Consider the following 27,675-nt stretch of genomic DNA (forward strand, 5'->3'; position numbering starts at 1 on the left):
TCAAGCAGAGAACTAGGACATTCTACTACAGCATCTGACGTTTGTAAAGAGATTTCTAACAGGCCTAGGGTACACAGTCAACGAAAAGAAATTAAAACTAGTACCCTCTCAAGAGATAATATTCTTGGGTGCAAGTTTAAATACAACTGCCCAGATGGCTTATCTCATGCCAGACAAAGGCAACTGACTACCTATTTCAACCTGTTGGCAACAAAGGCCCAGTTAACTGCAAGAAAAATTCAGCAGGCTTTGGACTTCATGGCATCCTGCCTTCTACTAATTCCATATGCGAGACTGCATATGAGGAAACTTCAGTGGTACCTAAAAAGTGTTTGGACTCAACATTGCCACAGCCTGGAAACAATAATTACCCTCATTCCCTGCCTGCAATAGGAGTTTCGTTGGTGGGTGAAGGCTTGTCACCAGAACAAGGGACAGCCATTCACTTTACCCCCAGCCAGGCAGACATTAACAACGGATGCATCAGGTTATGCCTGGGGGGGCCCACATGGCAAGAAGATGTATTCAAGTCACATGGTCCGCAAACCAAATGCATCTACATATCAATCAAAAAGAGATGCTAGCTGTTCAGAATGCCCTGGCAGCCTTCAAGGACCTACTTCATCCAGGACAACTACTGATAAAGACAGACAACACCACGGTCATGTGGTATATAAACAAGCAGGGAGTCGCTCATTCTTACCCCCTTTGCAGTCTAGCCATGACTTTGTGGGACACAGCACTGACTTACCAAGTACATCTGCAGGCACAATTCCTGCCAGGAAAGATAAATACTCTGGCAGACGAACTAAGCAGAAACCTCATGGATCCCCACAAGTGGAAATTGGATCCACAAATCTTCAGCATGATAACAAGGAAATGGGGATGCCCGGATATAGATCTATTTGCCTCTCCTCACAACGACCAACTAAAAACATTCTGCACAAGGACTTATCACAGTCAAGCATGGAAAGTGGACGCCCTATCTTTCAGCTGGAAAAGCTTAGCAGTATATGCCTTTCCTCCACTGCCTCTCCTCCCCAAGGTACTCCTAAAGGTCAGACAAGAGAAGCCAAAGATGATACTGATTGCCCCAGACTGGCCCCGCCAGTACTGGTATTCCATCCAAAGGAACTTGTCTCAACGCCCGGCTTGGACCTTGCCTCAAATACCTCACCTACTATCCCAACAAAACAATCAGATCCTGCACAGCCAACTAAAGACCTTAAATCTGGCAGCATGGCGGATAATGTAGTCTTACAAAATACGCCTCTCACTAAAGCTGTGATGGATGTCATTTTGGAGGCCAGAAGGCCTAGTACCAGAAAATCTTAGGCTGGAAAATGGAAGAGATTCTGTGCTTGGAACCAGGCACAAGGAATTGACACAGCTGTACCAAATATTCCTCCGATTCTGCAATACTTAACTGAGATGCTGGACAAAGGCCTATCCTTTTCATCAATTAAAATTCATGCCTCTGCCATTTCGGCTCATTACAATACAGAACCACCAATCTTTTCTCATCCCTTGTTAAGGCAGTACCTCAGAGGAGCCAAAAACTTAAGGCCTCCAAGGAGATCACCAATACCTGCATGGGACCTCAATTATGTCTTGGAAAAACTCACCCTGCTTCCTTTTGAGTCCGCCACTACAGCTGATGTAAAGTTTTTATCTTGGAAAACAGCTCTGCTCCTAGCAATAACCTCTGCAAGACCAGTCTCAGAGCTACAGGCACTCATGGCTGTGGAACCTTTTTATCATTTTTTATCCAGACAGGGTTTCTGTGAGGACAAACCCGACATTTATGCCTAAGGTGTAGTGTCCAGTGTGGCCCTTACCCAAACTGTTCATCTGCCTACTTTTTATCCAAACCCACAGAATAAGAGGGAGAGAATTCTGCATTCTTTAGACATACACAGACAGCTATGCTTCTACTTGAACAGAACCAAAGCTTTCAGAAAGACAGAGCAACTACTGGTGGCATATGCTGCAGGGTCACAAGGAAAGGCCATCTCAAAACAGACTATTTCAAAGTGGATAGGCCACTGCATTTGTTTCTGCTGTTCACAACATGGCAAGCCAGTGCCCAAGGGCATTAGGCCACATTCAACCAGAGCAGCAGCCACTTCAGCAGCCTTCCTCAGGGGAGTACCAACCTAAGACATTTTAGAGGCTGCTACCTGGAGTTCAGTGCACACCTTTACAAATCACTATCATTTACCACTCTACTCTAAATCCAGGGCAGGCTTTGCCACTGCAGTTCTGCAGGGCCTCATAGCCGCTCCTAATGCTATTTAGCTCCAGCCTCCCAACCATAGCTTTGGGATTCAACCCAAGTGTAATGACTGCAACAGTGAAACACGAAGAACATAGTACAGTTGTGTACACTTACCATAAATGTAGATGTTCGAGTGTATTCACTGTTGCAGTCCATGTTACCCACCCACCATCCCCCATATCTTTGCTGGAACTCATCTGCACTTCTCTAATATATACAACCTATGTGGTGTATTTGCTTGTAGATGAAGGTATAATATATTTTGCTGCATGCATGTTTTATTGGCGTATTTTTAGCCTACCCTTTTGGAGGCACCTGACATCTGGGGCAAGAAAAACTGAAGAAAATGGCGTCGGCTGCATCTTTTATACCCCTGGCGCACTGATGTCAGGGAAGAGGCAACAGCAACCGACGCCGGACCTAGACTTTGGAATTCAGGCCGACTGAGGGTAGCCTGCCAGCAGGATAACCCAAGTGTAATGACTGCAACAGTGAATACACTCGAACATCTACATTTATGGTAAGTGTACACAACTGTACTTTCTGGCGATTGTAGATGATGTTTTCTTGGAGTCCAGCCTTACCCCTAACACTTTGCCTCCAGCTCCCAGGAAACCTGACAGGTACTACAGAGTATGTGACTCTCACAAATTCCTCTTCAAGGATCCTACTGCGGATCCAGAGACCATTTCCCAGGACCAAAAGGCATTAAGGCTACTACTGCCAAAAATCCTACCCCTTCTGATAGGGACTCTAGAGCTTTAGACAGATGTGATAAGAAGGTATATACTTCTGCTACTTTGGCCATTAGGGTTTTAAATTGCCAGTTTCATATGTTAAAGTATCAGCAGCATATTATGGGATTAATTTAACAGAAAATTATGTTTATTCCTGACTGCGCTGAACACAAAGATTTACAAGAGTTAATGCAGTCTGCTGACCAAGTTGGTAAACATACTTTACAATGTGGTTTTGATGCTTTAGAGGCATCTCGCAGGGCTGCTGTAACTGGGTCTGTACTTAGAAGGCATGCTTGGCTTAAGGAACAAAACTTGCCAGATCATGTTAAAGCCAAATTACTGGATGCACCCTTAAACCAAGAGCGCCTTTTTGGCAACAAAGCAGAAGTCCTCAAAAAGTTGGTGGAAAAAGCTAAATCTATGGAAACCTTTAAAGATTTCTTACAAGTACATCCACCTAGATTCTGTAGGCATTGGACATCAAAGAACTGGTCCTTTCCAGTCCCTTCCAGGCCTTCTCAGTCCAAACCCAGGAGAAGCAGACCACCAAGACTTCAGTCGCAGGCTTTGCACAGATCTAAGCAGTGGGGAGCTCCCACTTCCAAAGCAGGGAGTAGTATGCCAACCCCCTATGGAAAAATGGCACAATGACTTATCCTTAACTCTTCCAAGCCTTGCACAACTACTTGCTCCCTTAGGAGGAAAGCTTGCCTTGCATGCAAAAAACTGGGAACTCATTACCCAAGACAAATGGGTTTTAAATATAGTTTCCCTAGGATACAAATTCCACTTCCACTCACTCCCAACCCCAAGTGAATGGCCAGACCCCCCCCCCCAAACCAGTGGGAGGAGGCCCAAAAACAAGTGCTCTCTCTCCTCAGTATCAGGGCTTTTCAACCTATCCCAGCAGAACAAAGAGGACAAGGTTTTTTTCAAGATTGTTCCTGGTTCCCAGAAAAGAAAACTCCTGGCATCCTATCCTGGACCTGTCTATTCTCAACACCTTTCTGGTGGTTCCAAAATACAAAATGCTAACTCTTCAACAGCTTCGTCCTATGCTAGCCAGGGTGCCTGGCTGGCAACCCTAGACATAAAAGAAGCTTACCTACACATCCCAATAAGGGAATCCTGCTAAAAATACCTACGCTTCAGGGCAGGCTCTGCACTTCCCTTTGGTTTATCTACTGTGCCCAGGGTATTCACAAAGTGCCTAGCTCCAGCCATTGCATTTTGCAGGCAGAGAAATATTCAGATTTACCCATACTTGGATGATTATCTGATTCAGCCAGAGAGTCAGGACTTACTATTAGAACACCTGGCATTTGTAAAGAGACTTCTAACTTCACTGGGGTACACCATCAATGAGAAGAAATCACACCTATTACTCTGCCAACAAATTGTATTCCTGGGAGCAAGCTTGAACACAACTTCCCAGATGACATTCCTCACTCCAGAGAAACAAGTTTATTTGACATCCTAATTCAAACTACTGGCCACAAAAAACAGCTATCTGCAAGAAAAATCTTGCAAGCCCTGGGGTTCATGGCCTCTTGCATTCTGTTAATTCCATATGTAAGACTGCATATGAGGAAACGTCAGTGGTATCTAAAAAGTCTATGGTGCCAACATTCTCAGGACCTGGAAACAGTGATTCCTATCATTCCTTGTCTAAAGCCATAATTCTTTTGGTGGGCAGAGGCCTGCTGCCACAGCAAGGGACTCCCTTTCACTCTTCCCCCTGCCGCCCAAATCCTAACAACAGACGCATCAGACTATGCATGGGGGGCTCACATGGCAGGGCACTGCATTCAGGGCAAATGGAACCCAAAACAGATGCTCTTGCATATTGATCAAAAAGAAATGTTAGCTGTAAAGAATGCTCTGACAGCCTTCAAAGACCTTATTCGTCCATGACAACTACTGGTAAAGACAGACAACACCACAGTGATGTGCTACATAAACAAGCAGGGGGAACCCATTCCTACCCACTCTGCAGACTAGCCATGACTCTGTGGAACACAGCCTTGAGCTACCAAGTAAACCTACAAGTGCAATTCCTGCCAGGCAAACTAAATTCACTGGCAGATGACTTGAGCAGAAATCTCATGGACCCACACGAATAGAAACTGGAACCCAAAATATTCAAGCTCTTGAGGAACAAATGGGGGACACCAGAGGTAGACCTGTTTGTCTCCCCTCTGAACTACCAACTGAACAAATTCTGCACCATAACTCCCCACAGTCAAGCTTGGAAAGTAGATGCCTGTCCTTTACTTGGGAAAGCCTCTCAGTTTATGCCTTTCCCCCTCTGCCTCTCCTCTCGTAGGTTATACTAAAGGTCAAACAGAACAAGCCAAGGACAATACTGATTGCACCAGACTGGCCATGCCAGCACTGGTACCCGGTTTTGCGCAGTCTGACAGTGCTACAACCATGGCAGCTGCCTCAGATCCCTGCTCTGCTGTCTCAGCAGGCGGGCCAGATTCTGCACCCTCAGCTTCAAACCCTGAACCTTGCAGCCTGGCTAATTCCCTGAGCTCACCTCTAGCAACCCTCAGTAAGCAAGTGCTGGATGTCATTCTTGAGGCAAGGAGGCCTAGTACTAGAAAATATTATTCAGAAAAGAGGAAAAGATACTGTTCCTGGAGTCAAGCTCAGGGGATGGGCACAGTGGTACCCAGCTTACCTCATATTCTAGATTATTTAACAGAAATGCTCTACAAGGGGCTATCTTTCTCTTCAATTAAGATTCATGCCTCTGCCATATCAGCACTTTATAATGCTGAGCCACCCCTCTTCTCTCATCCCCTGCTAAAACAACTCGTTAGAGGGGCCAAGAATTTAAGACCCCACAGGAGAGCTCCCACTCCAGCCCTAGGACCTTAACTTTGTATTGGAAAAACTCACTCTCCCCTCCTTTGAACCAGCTGCTACAGCTGAGTTGAAATTCCTTTCATGGAAAACAACTTTACTTCTGGCCATCACTGCAGCAAGAAGTGTGTCTGAACTGCATGCCCTCATGGCAGTGGGAACCCTTCATTATCTTACATGCTGACAGGGTTTTCCTCAGGCCTAATCCATCCTTTATGCCCAAGGTGGTGTCTAGTGTGCCTCTAAACCAGTCAATTCATTTGCCTACTTTCTTCCCTAATCCTCAGAATAAAGGGGAAAGGATACTGCATTCTCTGGACGTACACAGACAGCTTAGATTCTGTTTGGACAAGGACTAAGCCTCTCAGAAAATCTGACCAGCTGCTAGTTAGCTTTGCTGCAGGGGCAGAGGGGAAGGCCATTTCAAAGCAAACCATTTCCAAATAGGTAGCACATTGCATCAATTTGTACTACAAACACCATGGAAAGCCTACCCCACGGGATAACGACACATTCCACCAGGGCTGCATCTACCTCTACTGCATTTCTCAGAGGAGTCCCTACCAGGGACATCCTGAAAGCTGTAACCTGGAGCTCTGTACATAGTTTCACCAAGCATTACCACCTGCCTATCTTTTCTAAATCCAGAGCTGGATTTGCCAGAGCAGTCTTACAGGGCCTGATTGCTAGCCCTAATGCTCTTTAACCACCACCACCCTTCCTTAGCTTTAGGAATCAACCCCAAATGTGATGACTGCAACAGTGAAACACGAAGAACATAGTACAGTTGTGTACACTTACCATAAATGTAGATGTTCAAGTGTATTCACTGTTGCAGTCCTGGTTACCCTCCCTCCAGCTTCCTGAGTTCTCTTGACTTTTACCTTTCCTTCTTATTTGGCATATATTATATCTTGTGTATTTGCTTTTTGTTGGGGGTGTTCCATTCCATATAATTGCTTCCTATTGTGGGCGGCTGCATGTTTTTTACCCCTGACGACCTGACTTCATGGAAGAAGCGACCACATCCGACGCAGAAATCCGAAGACTCTGAGGGCTACCTGCAGGCAGATAACACAAATGTGATGACTGCAACAATGAATACACACTAACATCTACATTTATGGTAAGTGTACACAACTGTACTTTGCTTACCCTTTAATCCATGAGGCTTATCTCCCATTCAGCTGACAGTACCTCAAAGCAGCCAATTCAGGCATTTCCATCAGGAGGCATGCCTAGATGTGCTTGTGTGACGTTGCAGAAACTTTCAGATCTTCTTTTGACAGTGGTTTCTTTGACGGAGATTCCTTATTTGGCTGCAGAGTTAGAGACACTGTGGTGTGAGCTGGAAGAGAAAACCCTATTTGCTGTGGGCATATGTTTTTCTACCCCTCAAAGGACCTTTTCTAGGAACCAATGAGGCGGATGAAAAATGTGGTTCAAAAAATCCTAGTGTCTTTTCCAAGATTTATGTAGAGACTGTGTCCCCCAGAGGCAGAGGGAGGAACTCTAATGGAAGACATTGTCCCTGAGGCAGAGGTGATCCGCATAACCAGGGATCTAGAGATACTTTCTTTGACAGATCCTTTCATTGCTCTTGAAAGGAGACTCAACTGTCCGTGTCTGGAAGGAGTCTGGGGGGGGGTCATTTATCCCTGCACCAGAGAGCCTAGCTAGAAATTACAAAAACTTTTAGGGTGCGGAGGGATAATATCCAGAAGTTATGTAATACCATTTTCCCAATCCACCCCCACTAGTAGTAAAACAAATCCCCAGTGTTCCACCCAATCAGAGGGAAGCAGCACCATTAGAAATAGACAAGCTGCTAGAAAAAGTCATCCAAGAAGTCCCCCCAGACCAGAAAGAGTCCAGAACTTGATTCTTTTTGATGCCAAACAAATCAGGTAACTGGAGTCCAATTTTGGATTTCATCAGTTTCAGTCAGTTGTGTGCACACAGTTCCAGATGGTCACTGTTCCGTTCATTCTGCCTTTTTTTACATAAGGATGGATGACTGGATGTGCTCGATGCATCTTCAGGATGCGTACTATCTTATCAAAATGAACTGACAATCCAGGAGATATGTATGCTTCTGTCTGAGAGGCAGTCATTACCAATTCAGAGCTGTGCCCTTTGGCCTCACCACAGACCCTAGGGTGTTTATGGCAGTAGTGGCAACTCACTTGAGACTGCAGGGATTCCCGGTGAACACGACTGTCTCATAACTGTTTCGACTAGGCGTCATCTGAATCTAGCTCAAGATTATATACTTTTTTGCTCTTATCTGGGGATTTCAATCAAATCACAACAAATCTCACCTCAAGCCAACACAGATGATATATTTCATCGGTGCCTTGCTAAATATGGTCAGTCAAACAGCCTGTCTCCCTCACTCAACAGTTCAGACTGTTCAATTCTGGGTCAGTCATTCAAAGCTCATCTCTTTCAGCTCATCTGATCCTTCAAGCTTTGGGATCCATGTCAGCAGCAATCATCTTGGTACCATTGTCAAGGTACCACACGAGAATTCTTCAGTGGGCATTGGCAAATCAGTGGTCCATTTTCTACCAACCTTTATCCAGTCAGATCAAAATAACACAGGCTTGCAAAAATTATCTTTGATAGTGGATACCCTCCAGTCAAGTCCAAGAAGGTCATCCTTTTGTTCTTCCCCAACCCAAGGCCATAGTGAGCACAGACGTCTCCCAGATCAGGTGGGATGGCACTTTTTTGGAAAGACAGTCCCAAGACGCATGGTCCTCTGAAAAGACCAATATGCACATCAGTGTTCTGGAAATGAGAGCTGTTCTCCTGCTGTTGCAGGCCTTCCAAGAGACACACCCCACTGGGACTGTTGTGAATACAGATGGACAAAGTCAGTGGTCTGTTGAATCAACAAACAAGGGGAAACCAAATCTTACCTCCTGTGTCGAGAAGCTGTGAGTGTAGCAATGGGTGGTCTCATCCAATCGAGTTATAAGAGCAACACACATTCCAGGGAAATCCAGTGTAATTGCAGACAAGTTAAGCAGGTCCATTTTAATGCCTCAGAAGTGGTCCTTCAATATGAAGGTTGTGGAACAGATTTTCTGTCATTGGGGACAGCCATGCTGCAATCTCTCTGCATTCCATCTCAGCAAGCACAGCAGATTGTTTGCCCTGATCCCGCCACTGGGGGAAGACACCAAGGAACGGTCTCCTTCATGATTGGGCCCCCCAGTCTCCTTTATGATTGGGCCCCCCAGTCTCCTTTATGCCTATCTCAGTTACCTCTAATCCCCAAATGTCTTCAGAAGGCATCTCGATTGAAGAGCAGTTGTCCTCCTTGCCCCTTATTGGCCTCTTCAGATTTGGTTTCGCTTTCCGCTTTCTTTGGCCTCATCTGCTTTATCCTCCATAGATTCTGGATCCAACTCCTGATCTGTCTCACCCAACAGACTTGACTCATCTAGACATTCCAGGCCTAAAACTGACCACATGGTTTCTCCACATTCGTTGATTGCTAGACAGCCCAGGCTCTCTTCCCCTGTCACACTCTCCTATCATCTCACAAAGCTTCCACTGGAAAACTTTATAGAAGTAAATGGAAAAGATTTGTCATTTGGGTGCAGCAGAAGGCTCTAGATCCCTTTTCAGCACCAGTTCATAAAAGTTCTTGAATTTTTAGCTGCAATTTTCAATGAAGGTGCTAGCTGTTCTGCTGTAAAAGTACAACTAGCTGCCATTTCCAGTTTTCGTGTAGAAGTAAATAACCCATCTTTAGCATCTTCCAAACTTTGCAAAGCCTTTCTTAGTGGAATTTTTCTACTTAGACCCCCATTAAGAGATCCTGCTCCTTGTGATTTGAACATTGTTTTACAAACTTTAACACAATCCCTGTTTGAACCATCTACTAAGTGTGAACAAAAATTCTTGACCTGGAAAACTGTCTTTTTAGTGGCCATTACATCTGCTAGAAGAGTTTCAGAATTTTAGACCTTGTAATCCAAACCTCTGTATTTGATTTTTCATAAGGATTCAGTGTCCTTGCGGACCAGTCCTTCCTTTCTTACGGAGGTGGTGTCAGAATACAATACTAATCAGGTTATCAACCTTCCAGTCTTCTTTCCAAATTTCTCAAATAAAGAATAGTATATTTTACACTTTTTGGGCATTCACAGACAATTACGGTTTTATCTACATAAAACCAACAGTTTGAGGAAATGACAATTATTTGACTCGTTTAAAGAATCAAAATTAAGCAAACCAGTTTCTAAGGTGACTTTGGCCAAATGGTTAACTGATTGTATTATCTTTGTTTACGATAAATTGGGCTTGTCCTTACTAAAACCACCTAAAGCACATTCCACCAGGTCTGTGGCAACTTCTTCAGCATTTTTATTTATATCTTCGTTGGATGTTTTGTGCAGCTTCAACTTGGACTAAGTCATACCTTCTTTGCTCATTGCAAATTGGATCTGGTCTGTAGGGTAAGAGCAGCCTTTGGCTCAGCTGTGCTCAGGAACATCCTTTCTTAGAGGCCTTATGGGTTTTAGGTAACTGGGGACTCTGTCCCATCAGTTGAGGAATGAATGAAAATGACAACATCAGATAAAAAAGTTATGTACTCACCATAAAGTTCCATCTGTGTTTTCCATTTTCATTCTTCCTAAACTTCCTTCCCTCCAACCCCCCCTCATTGTTTGACTTTTGGAAGGATCGAAAGCTGCTTAGAGGAACTGCTGTTTCTTTGAGTTCCAAATTCTGTTGAGTTATTTCCTAATGCTTACAGATTTAAGGGACAGCTAACAAGATTTGAGGTATGTTAGGTCACTAGGGCATTATGTGTAAGGGAGCAGCATGAGTGTGTGTTCCACAAGCTGAAAGAAGTGGCCGAGTCAGATCCAAGGGTTGGATCCGAACCCAACGGTTGACGAAGAATGAAAATGGACACCACAGATGGAACATTGTGGTGAGTACATAACATTTTTGAGCATGCAGTGGCACAGCAACATTTCTAGCATTTTACCTTTTGTACCCACTGGATCAAAAGGCAGATAAAATATATAATATATACTGCTAAAACTGATATCTTCCAGTAGCTCAAGACAAACAAAATCTCACTTTGTCCAAATCCATCATATTCTTTAACAGCATGCATAGTGGAATAATTAAATCACAAGGAAAAAGAACACACTATGTTGAAGCAGAGTCGGAGGAGCTCCAGACCCAGTTGCCAGCTCAGACCTCCCCTCACCACCCCTCTAGTCCAGTGTCGGTGGCCTCCTCTTCCCACTCCACCCGCAGTCTTACCGAAGCAGAGATGGATTGGATGATGCGGAAGTTTATCCGCACCCAGATACAGATGGGAGTCTTCCCCGCCCCCTCTCCCTCTGAAGCAGTGAGCATGCAATCTGTATTCATCCCTATTATTCCGTCTCCTATCCAACCTCCAGTTTCAGAGCCCTTGGATCCAAAAACGCACTGCATCGAGGGGCCAACTTCAGTGGTACCCTGTCAGATCCAGCCATTTTCAGAAACGTAGCCTCAGTGTCTGCTCTGAGTTTGTCAAAGCAGAGCCTTCCCCTTGGGATCTCGGTGCCTGGAGGTCTGGCTCTGACTCCTCTGTCTGGTCAGAGGGTTATGGCTCCTTCTGTTGTCTTTCCTCAGGATGTCCGTTCCCCTTCAGCTTTCGACATGGTGGAGAGAGTCCTCTCAATTCCATCAAGACCCTTGACAATCTCATCTTTAGATTCTGCCCTGGCTCCCTCTGTTTCTGGCTCGGATCTGGCCATTCTGCCATCTTGTGGACAGCCTGCCACCTCTTTGCCCCAGGGTGCTCCTTCTTCGGAACTGGGAGACGTTGGCAATTCCTCCTCAGTGACCCCCACTGAGGAGGCCCCTCGCAAACATACATGCAAAAGGAGGCACTTAGACTCCCCACCAGAGTCCCTCACCAAAGACCCCGATTTGGAGGAAGGGGAATACCTCCCCCCCTAAGGATGTCTCCTTTGGAGACATCATGGAACTCCTTTGCCTAGCGTAGGGGTGGTCTGCCCAAAAACCTACTCTAGAAGAATCTGTGTTTCTGGAGGCATTTGGCGCAGGACCCTCCATTTCCTGGGTTTCCCCTCCCACAGATCCCTTAGTGGATCTTATTACATCTCGAGCATGTAAGGAACTGGACACAGTGGAGCCCATTTCCAAATGCCTGGACAAGGTTTTGAGCCCCCCCTTCAGACAGGTCCCATTGGAATAAGGGATCCCTGGTTGATGCCATGATGGTGGCAGCTGCCACTAAGAAGAAGCTCGCTCAGGACAGCTCTACGGTCCACCCTCCTGACCGAGAGTCAAGGACGATGGACTGTTTCGAGAAGCGAGTGTATGCTTCAGCGACCTTCTCTGTACGGGCGCTGAATTACATGGCACATGTAATTTTGCTGCAGCAAGACCTGGTAAAAGAGATTGCTGAGTCGACCCCCTGGGTCCATGTCAGCGGAGGACAAGGTGTTTTCCGCTCATATGGCCACCCTGAATTCAGTTGCTAACACCTCTGTGTCTCCTCTCCCATGCGACCGAGGGTGCCACTAGAGCTGCCAGTACTGGCATTGTCATCAAGCGAGATGCCTGGCTGCAGCTCAGTGCGTTTTCCGAACTCTTTAAGGGGTCTTTTACGAATGCCACGTATGATGGTTCCTCTCTTTTTGGGAAGTTGGTACATGACACCTTAGTTCAGAGTGAGAAGGTCGGGAAGACTCTGTCTGCCATCAAGATCTGCTTTTCGACCTGTCAACGATCCTTTTGTAGGAATCATGGAGGGAACAAGATGATGATGATCCGGAAATCTCAGTCTTCCCCAGGACACTCAGGACTCACCTTCCCCCAGGGGCAGAGGGTGATTTGATAGTTGCTGCCCTAGTGGCAGAGGGGGTCTGAGAAATCACGGGTCTCGAGGGCTTTTCTCGGAAAGACCTGCACAGCAACCCTAAAGGGTTGCCCGGCTGCTCGTCAATGGAGGCAGTCGAGGGTCATCTCTTGCTACACCTAATGGCATGGGAGTCCATCATGGAAGATCGTTGAGTGTTGCAAATTATATCCAGAGGCTATTCAGTCACCTTTCTCGTGTCACTTCCATCACCCAAACACCTCCTGGACGTTCCACCCGCACACAGGGAAGGATGCAGCACTGGAAATTGCAAAGCTGCAAAGAAAGCGAGTCATCCAACCCATTCCCCCAGACCACTCCAGATTAGACATTTATTCCAGGTTTTTTTGGTGCCAAAGAAGACGGGGACCTAAGACCCATTCAGGATCTCTCCATCTTGAACCTGTCAGTGGCCAAGACAAAGTTCCGGTTGGTCACCCTTGAATTTATCCTGCCCTTCCTGCAGGAGAATGATTGGATGTGCTCGATTGACCTCCAGGATGCATACTATCACATCAAGATGGACAGGCGCTTCCTGAGGTTTCTTCACTTCCGGCTGGGAGCCAATCATTACCAGTTCAGAAAGCTTCCATTTGGTCTCACCACAGCCCCCAGGGTGTTCACCAAAGTGATGTCCGTAGTAGCAGCTCACCTGAGATTCCAGGGCATACATGTTTTTCCCTACCTGGACGACTGGCTCCTCGCTGCCACTTCCAGGCATCAACTCTAAGTGAGGGATTCCTTTCTCCTCCTAGCCTTGTGGTTGGCATTGCCATCAGCCTCAGCAAGTAGTCACTGGCCCCAGGTCAAACATTAGACTTCACTGGGGCTTGGCTAGACAGTTCAAACCAAAGTTTTTCTTACTCCAGACAGGATACAGTCTCTGAAGCTTACATGTTTGCATTCTTCAAACTCCTTTACCTACAGCGTAAGTAGTATTACAGGCATTGGGGTCCATCGCGGCCACAATCGGTCTCTTACCTATGGCTCGTTTTCACATGTGAGTTCTTCAGTGAACCCTCGCTGTCCAATGATCCATGTTAGATCTCCCGTTGACTCACCCTGTTCGAATCTCTCGAATGTGCAGGGACTCTTCTGTGGTGAGTTAATTCCTTGGATCTTGTTTGGGGTCTTCCCTTTCTTTCACCTTTCCCACGGCCACAGTGACTACGGATGCCTCCCTGCTAGGATGGGAGAGCACTGCTCGGGAATGAAAGTCCAAAGCATGTGGTCCCCTTACGAGACCAGATTGCATATCAGTGTCCTGGAGATGAGGGCGGTGCTGCAAGCATTGCAGGCTCTCCATGCCCGTCTTCCCCAGGAAAGATTGCCATCCAGACAGACAATATATCTGTGGGTCTGGTACATCAGCAGTCAGGGGTGAACCAGGTCTTATCCCTTATGTCGCAAAGCCATGAGAGTGTGGGTGATTTTCACCGGCCATTTTCTGGTGGCAATGCACATACTGGGGAGGTCCAAATTCTAGTGGACAGGCTCAGCAGGTCTATTCTGATGCTTTATGAGTGGTCTCTGAGTCCTTCAGTAGCGGAACAGATCTTTCACAAGTGGGGGATCAGCCTTGCTCTGATCTCTTCACCTCTCCTAGCATGAAATGCAGCGAGTTTTTCGCTCTGAAGCCCCCAGAGATGCTCTGATTCCTGCTTGGTCCCGTGGTCTTCTGTATGCTTATCCTCCTCTTCCCGTAATACCAAAATTCCTTCAGAAAGCTCAGAGGCTGGGGAGCCTATTTATCCTCATTGCCCCACTCTGGCCTCGCCAAGTCTGGTTTCCCTCTGTATGATCTCATCTGGTGGCTTCACCATGGACATTGGATCCAGTTCCGGATCTCATCTCTGATCCTTCAAGGATTACCCATCCAGACCTGGACAGTCTGAAGCTCATTGCTTGACTGCTCCAGTTACCCTGATAATTGGGACTCCCAGCCTATTTTCCCCTGTCAGAAGGATCCTGGTGGCGGCTGAATTAGTCTTCCACCAGAAAGGTGTACTCCAGCAAATGGAGACATTTTTCAATCTGGGCTTTGCAGCATGCCCTAGATCCCTTCACTGTCCCGGTTTCCATAGTTTTGAAATTTTTAGCTGGAATCTTTCAGGAAGAGGCCAGTTTTGCTACGGTCAAGGTCCAACTTGCTGTGATTTCTAATTTTGATGTGGGTGATAATATGGTTTCCTTAATATCTTCAAAGCTTTGCAAGGCCTTCCTCAAAGGCACTTTTCTTCGGCCCCCAGTGAAGGACCCAACGCCACCGACTGGATCTTACATTAGATCTGCAGGCTTTAGTTTTGACCTCCTTTGAATCTGCAGCATCTATGGATCTACAATTTTTGTCCTGGAAGACGTCTTTCTTGGTTACTATTACTTCTGCCTGGAGAGTTTTGGAACTTAAAGCATTGTCGGTCAACGCCCCTTATATGACTTTTCGTAAGGACAGGGTGTCCTTGCATGCTTATCCATCCTTTCTTCCTAAGGTAACTTTGGAGTCCAACATTAATCAGGTGATTAATCTCATGATCTTCCCAAATTTTCAAAACAAGGGAGAAAACAAATTCCATTTATTGGATGTGCACGGACAGTTACGTTTCTACCTGCACAGGACTAAAGCTTTTCGTAAGTCTGACCAACTCTTCATTTACTACTCTAAACCCTTTTTAGGGAAACCAGCATCTAAGGTCACTTTTGTCCGTTGGATTTCCCAGTGTATTATTCGGGCATATGATGCTAGGGGTGTATCCCCACCAGGTCATGTGAAGGCACATTCCACCAGATCTATGGTTACTTCAGCGCTCTTTTGGTCCAGAGTTTTGTTAGATGATATCTGCGGCTACTTGGGCCTCATATTATACCTTCATCTTGCATTATAAGTTGGACATCAAATCCAGGAACAGGGCATCCTTTGGCTCCGCCATGATCTGGCCTATCCTGGGGACTCTCCCACAGGTTGAAGACCAAATGAAAACAAACATCTTCAGATAAAGAAGTTATGTGCTAACCATAACGTTCCATTTGAGTTGTTCATTTGTCTTCAGCCTTCCCTCCTTCCTTCCCCCTGCCTTGTATAAACTGTGTGGTGGTCTGACGACTAGAGGAGGTGGTCACCATCAGGGTGCATCATATTCTCTCCTCCTTGCTCCTGGACGTTTTGGTATGGGACAAGGTGTGTTGGGTCGTACTAGAGTGGGCAGCAAACTCGATCTGATGGGAGGAAGGAGAGGGGCATGATGGGTAGGGGAAGAGCTTAGAGCTCAGATCAGATGCTGGCTATGCGGCCAAGTCAGATCCGGGAACCCACAAGTTGAAGACAAATGAACAGCTCAGATGGAACGTTCTAGTGAGTGCATAACCTTTTTTTTTTTTTTTTTTTTTTTTTTTTTTTTTTTTTTTTTTTAACAATCAGAAACCCAGTATGTATGTTTCCATGGTGCATGTACACCTGCCTTAGACAGTAGCTTCCAGTTTTGAGTTGCTTTAAATAGTTTAGCTGAGATGTAACTTCCGTTTCTGTTCTAATGGTAGGTAGGAGTACACTGATGCATTTTATTAACAGCGATTATGCCCTTTGTGTACTATAGGACACTACTAAAAGTTTTAAAGACAAGGCAATAAGAAATGTGGCTCCCTACTATTTCTTGTTTGCTTCAGAGTTGTATTGTTGTTAAGTGCAGTAATAAGAAAGCATTAAAAACAGCTTGTATGCATCATGTTTTCTATGAAAACACAATTTGCTGCACCTAAATTATTATTTACGTAAACTGTATCAGTGCAGTTCTTCAGGCATAATGAAATTGATCATTAAAACGGTCTTTTACATGGAGTTAGTGCCACAAGCTGAATTCAAACCTGTGTTTTATTGCACCTAAATCTTTTCCACTGGAAGCATTCCAGATATTTCCTATTCCTTGTATTTAGAGTAGGGAATTAATGCAGTCTTAAGAATGTGGTGTCCATTTTGGTGCAAGACTCCTTGTAGGTTGACCAGGCTTTTATTTTTGACTGTGGAATCCACTCCATGGTGACAGAATTTGCTCAGTATATCTTGAACAGCCTTAGTATGGCATTTAGATTTATAACCTTAATTAACCTGTGTGGTAGAAGAGTGCATTTAGGGACAAACATTACCATTTACAAAGGAGAACTGTTAGCTATGGTAGTTAATGCATTTCAGTTCTTTAGAATTTTCTTATCTTCTTTGTCACTTTGTCATATCCTCTTAAGGAAATGGTCAAGGTCTCATTTTGTCTTGTTTCATCCGTAGTTTTATTTAAATAAAATTAAGTGGCTTTATTTACTGAAGTAAAATAAATACTTTCATACTATTTAAATGGGCTTCCTCCAGCCTAAATTATGGTGCAAGCTGTGAGCTTTAGTTGTATTGTAAATTCACATTGGGTGAATGATACTTTAAGGTTTGATGATTGGTGTGCTTTTTGAGGGTCAAGGAGCTGGTTTCATTGGTAGCAGCAGACCAGATGTGATGATTGGGCTGGGAATGTGTGGGGGGAGGGTGATATGAAGGACAAAGGACCAATCATCTGCCAGACTTGCGAAGTACATTATTGGTTGGATGCTGTCACCTTAATTTAAATGTTTGCAATAGTCCTGGACAAGTATATAATAGAATGGATAGAATGCTTGTACATCTTTATAAATTAATAGATGAGAAAATTGAGGTTCTGCTTGAAAAAAAATATACTGCATTCCTCATACTATGAACAGTAGTAGGATCAGTCCAAGAAAACATTCATATTAAGGTGATACCACTCAGCCAGTAATATTCATGGTAACTTGGATGATTGGCCGTTGTCCTTTCACTCTCTCGTGTCACATCTGGCCTATCATTACCAGTAAGACCATCCCCTCAACCTTCAAGTGTACCAATCAAGTGAGCCGTAAGGTATCCCAGCCCACTGCGAATTGACAGTACAAGTACAGCAACTTGTAGCATTGAATTTTGAAATTCTTTAATTTGCAAAAGCTTGGCTGTTTCGAAGCGTGTAGTTAGTAGTTTCTCTTAAACAGCAGTAGTCTGTATAAGGGGCATGTGTGTGTATGTCTACATGTTCACACTTAACCAGTATGTCTTTGAAAGGGAATAAAAAAAATGCAAATTTTTTTAGGAGGCAGTTAGACTTTGCTGTTAGAAGAGCCACAGAAGACATCATTGATTTATTACAGTTGGAATCTAATTTTTTTAGATTTGCTGTCCTATTCTGCCTGGGCAGGTTCCACCTTTTTTTGCATATCTAAAATGTTAATGAATTTCCGTATGTTTTGTCATTTCCACTGCCAGTTTGGTGGCTAACAGTTTTATATCCAAGAATGTTTATTTTGCATTGGATTACTCTCTTATTTCCACTTTGTTCACAAAGCAGTTTTAATCGGCAAGCGAAATGTTTCAGCTTGTAAACCATTTAAGCTGAAGATGAAGGCATACAAAAGGAAAAAAAAATCACAACAGACAGCTAGACTTTGGAATGCTTGTATTTATTTTTTTACTGCAATATGAACCTATATGTTTGTTTTTAATTAACAGCAGTTTCTAATTTTGGAGGATTGCTATCTTTTACAAGTAAATCAATGGATTACTAGGCGCCTTGAGTAGCAGTACATGACAAAAATGCAGAAAGTAAATAGCTGTAATAACTTTGTATGACCTCAGACAAAGATACTTGTTAACATCACAGATCTTCGAAGAGAGGACACCAAGTCAAACTTTCCTTTACCCTGTTTTGGGGTTTATCTATGTTAACGTTATACTTGGAAAAACAGTTCTGCAGATTTATTCATTTGTAGGTCCGATGTGTCTGTCCAGTGTCAACATATGTGTTATCAGACCCAACAGAGATCTGACACTGGCCATTCCCAGTCTTGCCCCTACTGCCACTCTCTCTTCTCTAATCTTGATTGCCACCTTCGTGACCGGATCATTGACAAGAACTCTGCCAGACTGTATACTTTTGGGATGTTCCTAGCTTAATATTTTTACCTAGAAAAACGGCAGCAGCGAAACCACAGCAACATTGTTTTTATTGTAGGTAAAGTAAGCGCTTTCGTCGGTGTACTTCACCAAATTCATCAGACAAATGACATAACATATAGTTGCAGTTTAAATACTTTCAAACTGCCATAGCAATTACACAATTAAAACCATTTTTTTAAAAAAAATAGAGATATTCCCAGAAAAAAAAACATTTTGCAACACAGAACGCCAAAGTGGGAATAAAAACTACATTACTAGTCCTGTAACATAGTTAAATATGAATGAGTTCTTTACATTAGCAGAACATTGCAAAGTCTTTATCATAAATAGAAAAAAAGTATATATATATATGGTTAAAAACAGAAAAATACATGGTTAAAATCAGTCGACCAGTATGACAACAGTATTATCTAGTCAGAGTTTTTGTCCCTTCTCTGTATGCCTATTTGTGTCCTAAAATTCTTCGTCCAAAACTTTGATGCGAACTGACACCAAAACCATATATCTGGTGCTAATCCACTATGCTTATGTTTAAATAAATTGAGTTAGAAGTTTATGAGCGTTGTTAGAGCCCAAACCCAATACTTTAAGAAGACTTACACCATATATTGTGGTTCTAATTAGAACCACAGTATATGATATATGGTGTAAGTAACATAACCATTTTCTTGGTGGCGATTACGTCAGCATGCGGGGTGTCTGAACTACAGGCTTTATCTATTAAACCCCCATACTTGATTTTCACCCTGACAGTGTGTCACTCCGGACTAATCAATCCTTCCTTCCAAAGGTATGTTCAGAGGCTAATTTAAATCAAACAATTGAACTACCAACTTTCTTCAGTAACCACTCCATCAAGTTGGAGTATATGTTGCATAAACTTGATGAACACAGACAACTTAGATTCTATTTAGAAAATCAGAACAACTTTTTGTCTCTCATTCAGATACCAAGAAAGGGCAACCTGTGTCAAAAGTCACTATTTCCAAATGGTTAACAGATTGTATAAAATTCACAGATTCTTCTGTGAATCAACTGCTAGAACATAAAGTGAAGTCGCACTCCACAAGGGCTGTTTCTACTTCTTCAGCTTACATGGCTAGACTGCCGTTAGACACAATATGTACAGCTGCCACTTGGTCAAAACCACATACCTTCATTACGCATTACAAAGTAGATAAGGCCTCCAGGGACAGGGCTTCCTTATGTTCTACTGTCCTCAAGAGTATACTCCCGTGAACCACCCAGGATAAATGGTGCTTGGGACGCTACCCATTTGTTAGAATGAACAGCTAGATTGAACAACTTCACATAAAGAATTATGTACTCACTGTAACGTTCCATGTGAGTTGTTCATCTCGCCTTCATTCCTACATTCCCTCCCGCCTACCCCCTCCAGGCTTCTCGAAGAACTAGTAAGAGATTTCAGGTCTGGTGGGTCTTTGTATAGGATTTCATACTCCGGCTGGAGTTAAACTCATGTTATTTATGTTGTATATATTGGGAGCAGCAAACTAGATCTGAGGTGAGACAGAGAGCATCATGGGATAGGGACTTGGCCTCAAGCTTGTGAAAGCGGCCGACTCTGAGCCGAGGGATCGGTTCAAACCCATTTGTAAGAATGAAGGCGAGATGAACAACTCACATAGAACGTGTTATGGTGAGTACATAACTTCTTTTTTTGGGCTCTGCCTTTTGTTGTCACAAGAGCTTCTCTGGTTGTTCACTAAATACATGGTTGTAGTGGCAGCCTAGCTCGGGTTGCAGGGGTTCCAGATTTTCCCTTACTTGGATGATTGACTGCTGACCACTCCCACAAAGGCATCCCTCATCAAAGTCTGAGATGCCTTACTCCAGCTGTGCCTGTCCTTGGGTATTAGAGTGAGTCATGAGAAGTCCAGCCTGGAAACCAGTTAAATTTCTAGAATTTTATTCGGTGCCATTTGGATACAGTCAGGCATCCAAGCTCCCATTATCAAGAAACAGTTCTCTGCTTCTACATGCTTCTCACATTCTGCTGGTATCTAGGCCCTCTGCCACTTCAGTACTTCATCATCTTGGGCACATTGCAGTTTATATTTGTCTTGTACCTTTCCCAGATTGCATATGAAAGTTTTACAGTGGACTCTTGCAATTCACTAGTCCTGTCTGACTCACCCCGTGGACTTTCCAGTACCTCTGATAGATGTTTGTCACTGCCACATTTATCATTGGTTGGAGTCCCCACTGGTGGCAGTGGGTGGACCTTTGTTCTTCCCCATCCCCAGGCCACCGTAACTACAGGACACTTCTCTTCTGGAGTGGAGGAGTTTTAAAAGGAAGACTGTCTGGGGTACCTGGTCGAGAAATGAGACCAGTCTTCACATCATTGTCTTGGAAATGAGAGTGGTCTAGAGTGAGTGCCTAGCATTGCAGGCATTTCAGGGCTTTCACCCCAGGGGTGTGTTTACCATACAGATTGACTGACAACACAGTGGTGTGGTATATGAACAAACAAGGGGAAACTCAATCCTACCCTCTTTGTCAAGTCGCCATGACGATTTGGCAATGGGCAATGTCCTCTTAATGGTTTCTAATCATATCACATATCCTGGGAGATCCAACATCCTGGTGAACAGCTTGAGCAGGAATATTCCTCTGGTTCACGAGTGGTCCCTGAATTCCAAGGTGGCAGATTATATTTTCAGCTACTGGGGAACCCTCTGCTGTGATCTTTTTGCTTCCCTGTCCAATAGAAAGTGCAATGGTTTTTAATGCCCTAACCCCCCTCCCCCCCGGAGGGACAGTCACCAAGGGGATGCTCTTCCAAATGCTTGGCCCCCAGATCTCCTCTATGCCTATCCCCCAATTCACCTGATGATCAAATTTCTTCAGGCGGCAGCTCTGTGCAGAGCGACTGTCATACTCTTCGGTTCCCCTTTCTTTGTCCTCATCTTCTGCATCCATTTTATGTGCCAGATCAGGTGAGATAACCCCTCCTAAACATTTGATCCCTCAAGTTGACAACATGCTTTATCCATTTCTGATGATAGCCAGGAATCCCAGTCTCTCCCAGTGAGTTATTCACATAATTTTTTCTTCCCAGAAACCATCCACCTGGAAGGTTTATGCTAGTAAATGGAAGTGTTTCTCTCTTTGGGCTTCTGCCAGGGGCATCTCTCCCTCCATGCCCCCTCCAAATTTATCACTTCTATAATGAGTGCTCCCAGCTGACCTTCATGGTCCAACATTGAAGCCTCTTCATGAAAATCCTTTTTGTGGTCCTTTCTCCGTGGCCCTCCTCCACCTTCATCATGATTAGTAGTCGTATTGTTTCAGGAATTCTCTTCAGGGTGTGAACTCATTCTGAAGAGAGCATTCTACAGTAGGGGTGTATGGATAGAGGAGACAGAGGTCTTAATTTTAAGATTCTGAGAATGACCAGTGTTGAATCTGATAAACCACAGGTTGAGACTGAAATACAGACAGTGTAGATCTGTCATTATGGTAAAAATATAACTTTCATTTTATACTTACTACTTATCTATCACAAGCAGACTTGCATGCAGGGCTTTCAGGTTTAAACTTCAGAGGAGAGTACATGACAATAAATACTTGGATACATATGGGACTGTCTCTTCACCGGTCATTACTTACATAGGTGTGAAGCAAGCACTGGTCCTCACAGGAATGTAGAGACTACTGGAAAATCTGACCTGGTCGCTGACTACAGGTGGTGGGTAAACCCAATGTTATGATTTAGTCTTACACTGACTTATCTTCAAAGATACTGCAGTGGAAAGTACGTTGCATAGCTTTACTTGCCCGTAACCAACTGTACTTTGATTTCATTTGAAACTAGGGTTACCACCTCTTCCTCTTTTTGCATGCTAGTTTGTGGTAATATTTATGTACTACAGAAGAAGCATGAAAATGGCACAGTCCTGTAAAATTTATTTTGCTCTTTTTGCCTCCAGGGATATTTGAGGTGTTTTCATCTTTTTCCCCAACCATACCACTGTGCACACACTTAGAGAGGTGCTGGGTAGGGGATTTGCAGTGGGCGGGCAATGACAGATGTCCCTTCATTTCTCGAAGGGGGTTTCCCTGTAAGTAACCTCAGCCATACCCCTGCAGCCCAAGTGATGATCTTTCCAGCTCCATGAGGGGAAATTAAACCACCCTCTGGGTCTTTTGAGTGCACACAAACCTCCCACTCTCACCCACAAGAGGTGAAAAGGCCATGCCCTTTCACTTCCCCACTTCTTTTGCAAAACAGTGTCTCATTGTTGGTACTTTGGGGAAATGTAAGCACTTCCCACATTAGGGACACTGTATTATTTTGTTTCTTATGGTGGTTTTATGAAGTGAGCTGACATTCTACTGTATACACACTATCTGTTACTAAGGTAATGCTTCTTTGCACTTTGTTTCTAAATATCTTGTTAGTGGCAGTAGATTTATATTGTATTTTGTTTGTGTCTTTCACAGGAGTTTACAGTGGAGACAGAAAAATCACACTTGTATACCAAGTATCATTCACTCCGTCATTTTAAATACAAATTGTATACAATTTGTAAACAAAAGGTGAGTGAGCGTTCATCCTTTGTATTTTTATTTTGCTGTTTACAAGAGACACAGGTGTTCTGAATCACTGTTATGTGATTATTCTGTGATGTGAAATAAGGAGATTTGTTGTAGTCAGCCATTAGGACTAAGCCCAGCATGACTTAGGCAGCCAGGCATCTGAAAACATGCTACTGGCCCTTACTCATAACACTATGCAATCAAGCTACTTCTCCAGATCACTGCTGTCACTTTATCTACTAGTGTTGAAGAAGTGGTCGTAGCCCACTTTCAGCATTTTTCTCTTGTTCTAACTAAAAAAGTTTTTTTTCCCCTCTCTTTATCCAATGCATGTGTTACCTTTTTGTGTCTGTCAGTACTTTATTCGTCATCCCTCCTTCAGCTGTTTGATACAGTTTATTAGTAACTGTAGCAAGAAACATGCAAGTTTATTTTTGTTTGGCCCTCATTCAGGAAGACCTTTAAAAACATTTTTTACCTCTTAGCTTTGGGTTGAGAGGGGTACCAGTCTGAGGACTGAAAACGTTTACAGGTCAGCGGAGTCCTGCTTTCTATCCCCAGACAGAAGGTCCCAGGCAATGGCTAGATTGGACAGATTCAGGAAGTGAGTTTGTGTGTCTTCACTCTGTACCCAGAAGACAGTAAACTATTTCATATGCTCTATTTCCAGCAAAAACTAGCTGATGGCACAAGCCAATTGCTTACTGATTTCTAAGTTTAACTCTGCTATAGCTGTGTCCTCATTTGCCAGCATTACGATGTACTTAGCCCTAATTTCTGTATATGGTACTGCAAGAACATGAAATGTCACTCTGCCTGGCTGCATCTTGGATCATCATGGATTTTGCATGGGATACTAAAGCAAACTTATTTTAGTGCCAAATTTGATTGTTCATTGTGTTTTGGACCAACAGATAAAGGTGAACTGGAAAGATTAGAACAAGAAGATAAGACATTGACACCTGTTGGTGTCAAGTCTAAAACTCCCCAGAACCCCTTCTGCAAAACACAACAGACTACACATTTGCTGTGGTTTCAGCTTGGTCAGCAGCAGAGAAGTAATACAGGTTCTAGGGGGAACCACTGTTGCTGTGGCAACTTTCAAAATCATCACCAACCGAAAGACATTAACTTTTGGCAGAACCAAGGATACCCTGTGCCCTTTGTGAAGGCAATGGGCTAATTCTCAAGACCTTGCCTAGCAGACTCACTATGGAGGAAGTTGGAGGGTTTCCTGCCCTTTCATTTGTGTACATACCAGGACATCATGTGGGACAAGTGGATAAAGAAAGTAATATTCAAAGGATTCACAGTTACCTTCACCACCCTTGTCAGCCTCTGTTCCCATCTTTCCAGATGGGTTCTGGTCCCACCCCTGCAGAAGAGTGTGGCAAGAAAAGAGGTGTTAATTTTCAAAAAAAAGTGAGCAATCTGAAAGGTCCTACCTGATAAGAAAGGGTCCATTTTCCATATTTTTATTAGTTCCAAAAAATTCAAAGAATATCAAACCTATACTTGATCTAAGTAGCCTAAACCAGTTTATTCCAAAATAATTTCACACATTCATGGTCCAGGCTATTCTTCCCTGTCTGTTGGAAAGTGAATGGGCGTTTCTGTTTAGACTATCAGAATACATACCAATACATCAGGATCACCAAGAAGTCCTTGAGGGGAAGGGGTTACAATTTGGGGTGGGATCCAGCCACACACCTATTTGGACTTCTCTAAGCCTTGAGGATATATTTGCAGTTAAAGTGAACCAGAGGCTGCAAGAAGTCAAGCTGTTAATGTACCTGAATGTCTGGCTATTAGCTGCTTGATCAAAATATAGTCTAATCTTGGCCAGTTAGTCTCTTTCAATTCTGTGATATTCACTGTAGTTATCAAAGACTGAAATAAAATCCCAGATGGAGTCCACTCATAGGATCATATTCACAATATTCATGCTGGACTTTCAGTCCTGCAGGCCACCTCAGTCCAGTTCAGACAGGATTGTTACCCTTCAGAACACTGAACCAAGTAATATGCATGCAGAATGTACCTGCTTCGATTTGCCTGAAGGCCTTGACCCTTTTGGCAGCAACAATTTACATGATTGTTAGTACCAGATACTATATGAGGGTATTCACAGCAGACTCTAAACATATAGTAGTGACAGCTGACATGCCTCTATGTAAAAAGAAATCTTTGACTTGCAAAATTCACTTGAGTTGGCAGACACATGACAGACTTAACTCTACCCAGACTGTTTAGTCTCCACACAAGTTGTGGCTGTCACCAGGAATGCGTGCTTCTTTAGGGGTGGGTGTATTTTGAAAGGCAGATGGTCCAAGGGATTATGGTCACACACAGACTAGGCTGCATATCAGTATTCTACTAATCGGGGCATTTAACCTTATAATTAAGGTCTCCCTTACCCAGGGTGCAGCAGTCATCCATACTAACAACATAGCAGTAGTTCAATACGCAAGTACAGAAGAACTCACTTGTAACTTTTATGTCAAAAGGCAATGCGAGTATCAGATAGACTGTTTTCTGGCAGTCAGACACATCCCTGCATAAGCCAGTTGTTTAGAAGATGGGCTTACTAACTGTTTACTGATACCACTTGAGCTTGTCTGTAGCACAGACACTTTTTTGTATTTCAAACTGATGGAGTCCTTGCTGCAGCCTATTTTGCATCCCAAATGCAGCAACTTGTTCATTTATTTCCTAGGGAGGGTGCCACAGAGTTGCACTCTTATAGAAATGGCCCTTGGGGCTCCTTTACCCTTTTCCCTCATTTCCCTGTTCCAGAAGATAATTCAGAAAGCCTAACTGAGCAAGTCCAAGGTCATTTTTCATAGGACCCTGTTGGTTTTGCCAACTTTTTTTCTTCTGTTATTGATTTGTCTTCTGGAGCAGTCTCTGCATCTGAGGTCATTGAGAACCCTGTTGACACACCTTACCTGGATCGTCCCTCCATTTATGTAGCCATATGGCTACTACAGTTAGTAGGCTAGAGACCCTTCTAATCCAGACAGGTTTGTCCAGAACCGAACCTCTACTCAAAAACTGAATACCAGGTAAGCGTAAAAGTCGGTGGATACTTTTTTCATATGAGCTACTTCAAACAAGTTACATCCTTTAACTGCTACTGTACCAGCCATTTTGGACTACTTTTTCTAAATATATGACACTAGCCTGAGCTGTACCTCCATTAAAGTTAATCTTGCAACAATTTCAAATTTTTATCAGGATGCTACCTGTTCATCTGTGAAATCTTAAAGGTCCATAAGGCTTTTGTAATGGCATCCCTGTTAAATGCCCTCAAATCAAAAGATATGGTTCCTTCTTGAGATTTATGTTTGTATGAGAAAAATGTAATTTTCCTCTATTTGAACCTGCTGATAAATCGGACTTAAAATGTGTACCAGAAGACTTGCTTTGTAGTGTGGATCAGTTCCACCAGAAGGATATCTTTATTGCAGACTGTGTGTGTGTCAGTCCTCCTTTCTTGGCCTTTAGCAAAGGATAGTGTCCTTATAAATTATTCTGTCTTTCATGCCCAAGGTACCTGCTGAAACAAGTCTGAATCAGTTGATAAATATGCCTGTTTCCTTTCCAAGTTACTTTAACAGAAGTGAATGCTCACTGCATTGTATGGATGTTCACGAGCAGTTCAGATTTAAACAATCCAGAACTAAACATGTCAGAAAATATTTCCGTTATTTCATTCTTCAGAAAGAAATTGGACTCCAAAGTGTTTAAAATCACTTTGTCGCGGTGGTTATCTGATTACATCAAGTTCTGCTACCAGAGATACAGTTAAGTTTTGGCCTCTTGGACGAGAGCATATTCATCCAGACCAGAAGCTACCTGTCTAGCCTTTTTTCTGTTGGTATCTGGGCAGCAGATGCATAGGTTTCACTAATTTTACAAGGTAATACAAGCTGGATGTTATCTTTCGGTGTAGGTGTTTCTTCAGAGCAAAACCTGTTAAGTGTGTTCCCCCATAATAGGGATCACACAGGCAGCAGCAGCCTTAGGTCAGCTAGTGCCCTAGGCAAAAGGGCTCCACAGCACCCCCCCCCCACACCATACAGTTGCCCCCAACCTGGTCTACCTACATCAAATAAATACTGGAAAAGTGCCCCTGCTACAGCGGCGTCCTAGGCGGCCGCCTAGTTGGCCTATGCCTAAGGCCGGCCATGCACACAGGAGAATCAACTTGTCTCTCTCCTAATGGTTGACAGGTGTGGACCTCCTTATCTTAGATGCAAAAGTTACATGGCCACTATAACATTTGATGTGGATGAGCAAATCCATCCTTAAT

The 27,675-nt window shown here is 43.7% G+C and overlaps 1 protein-coding gene across 1 annotated transcript in view; it reads left to right on the plus strand.

The window, feature by feature from the left end:
* The window catches only part of QSER1 (glutamine and serine rich 1), a gene marked incomplete at its 5' end in the record, with an annotated part of 2,529,639 nt that overhangs the window by 2,305,979 nt on the left and 195,985 nt on the right, over positions 1 to 27,675 (plus strand). The window contains one exon of the mRNA XM_044059174.1: positions 23,265 to 23,360. Within this exon, the coding sequence (XP_043915109.1) occupies positions 23,265 to 23,360 (96 nt within the window). The remainder of the gene's footprint in view (positions 1 to 23,264; positions 23,361 to 27,675) is intronic.

This window comes from Protopterus annectens, chromosome 17.part0 (genome assembly GCF_019279795.1).
Source record: "Protopterus annectens isolate FY-2018-M chromosome 17.part0, PAN1.0, whole genome shotgun sequence".
In the NCBI taxonomy this organism is placed as follows: Eukaryota; Metazoa; Chordata; order Ceratodontiformes; family Protopteridae; genus Protopterus; species Protopterus annectens.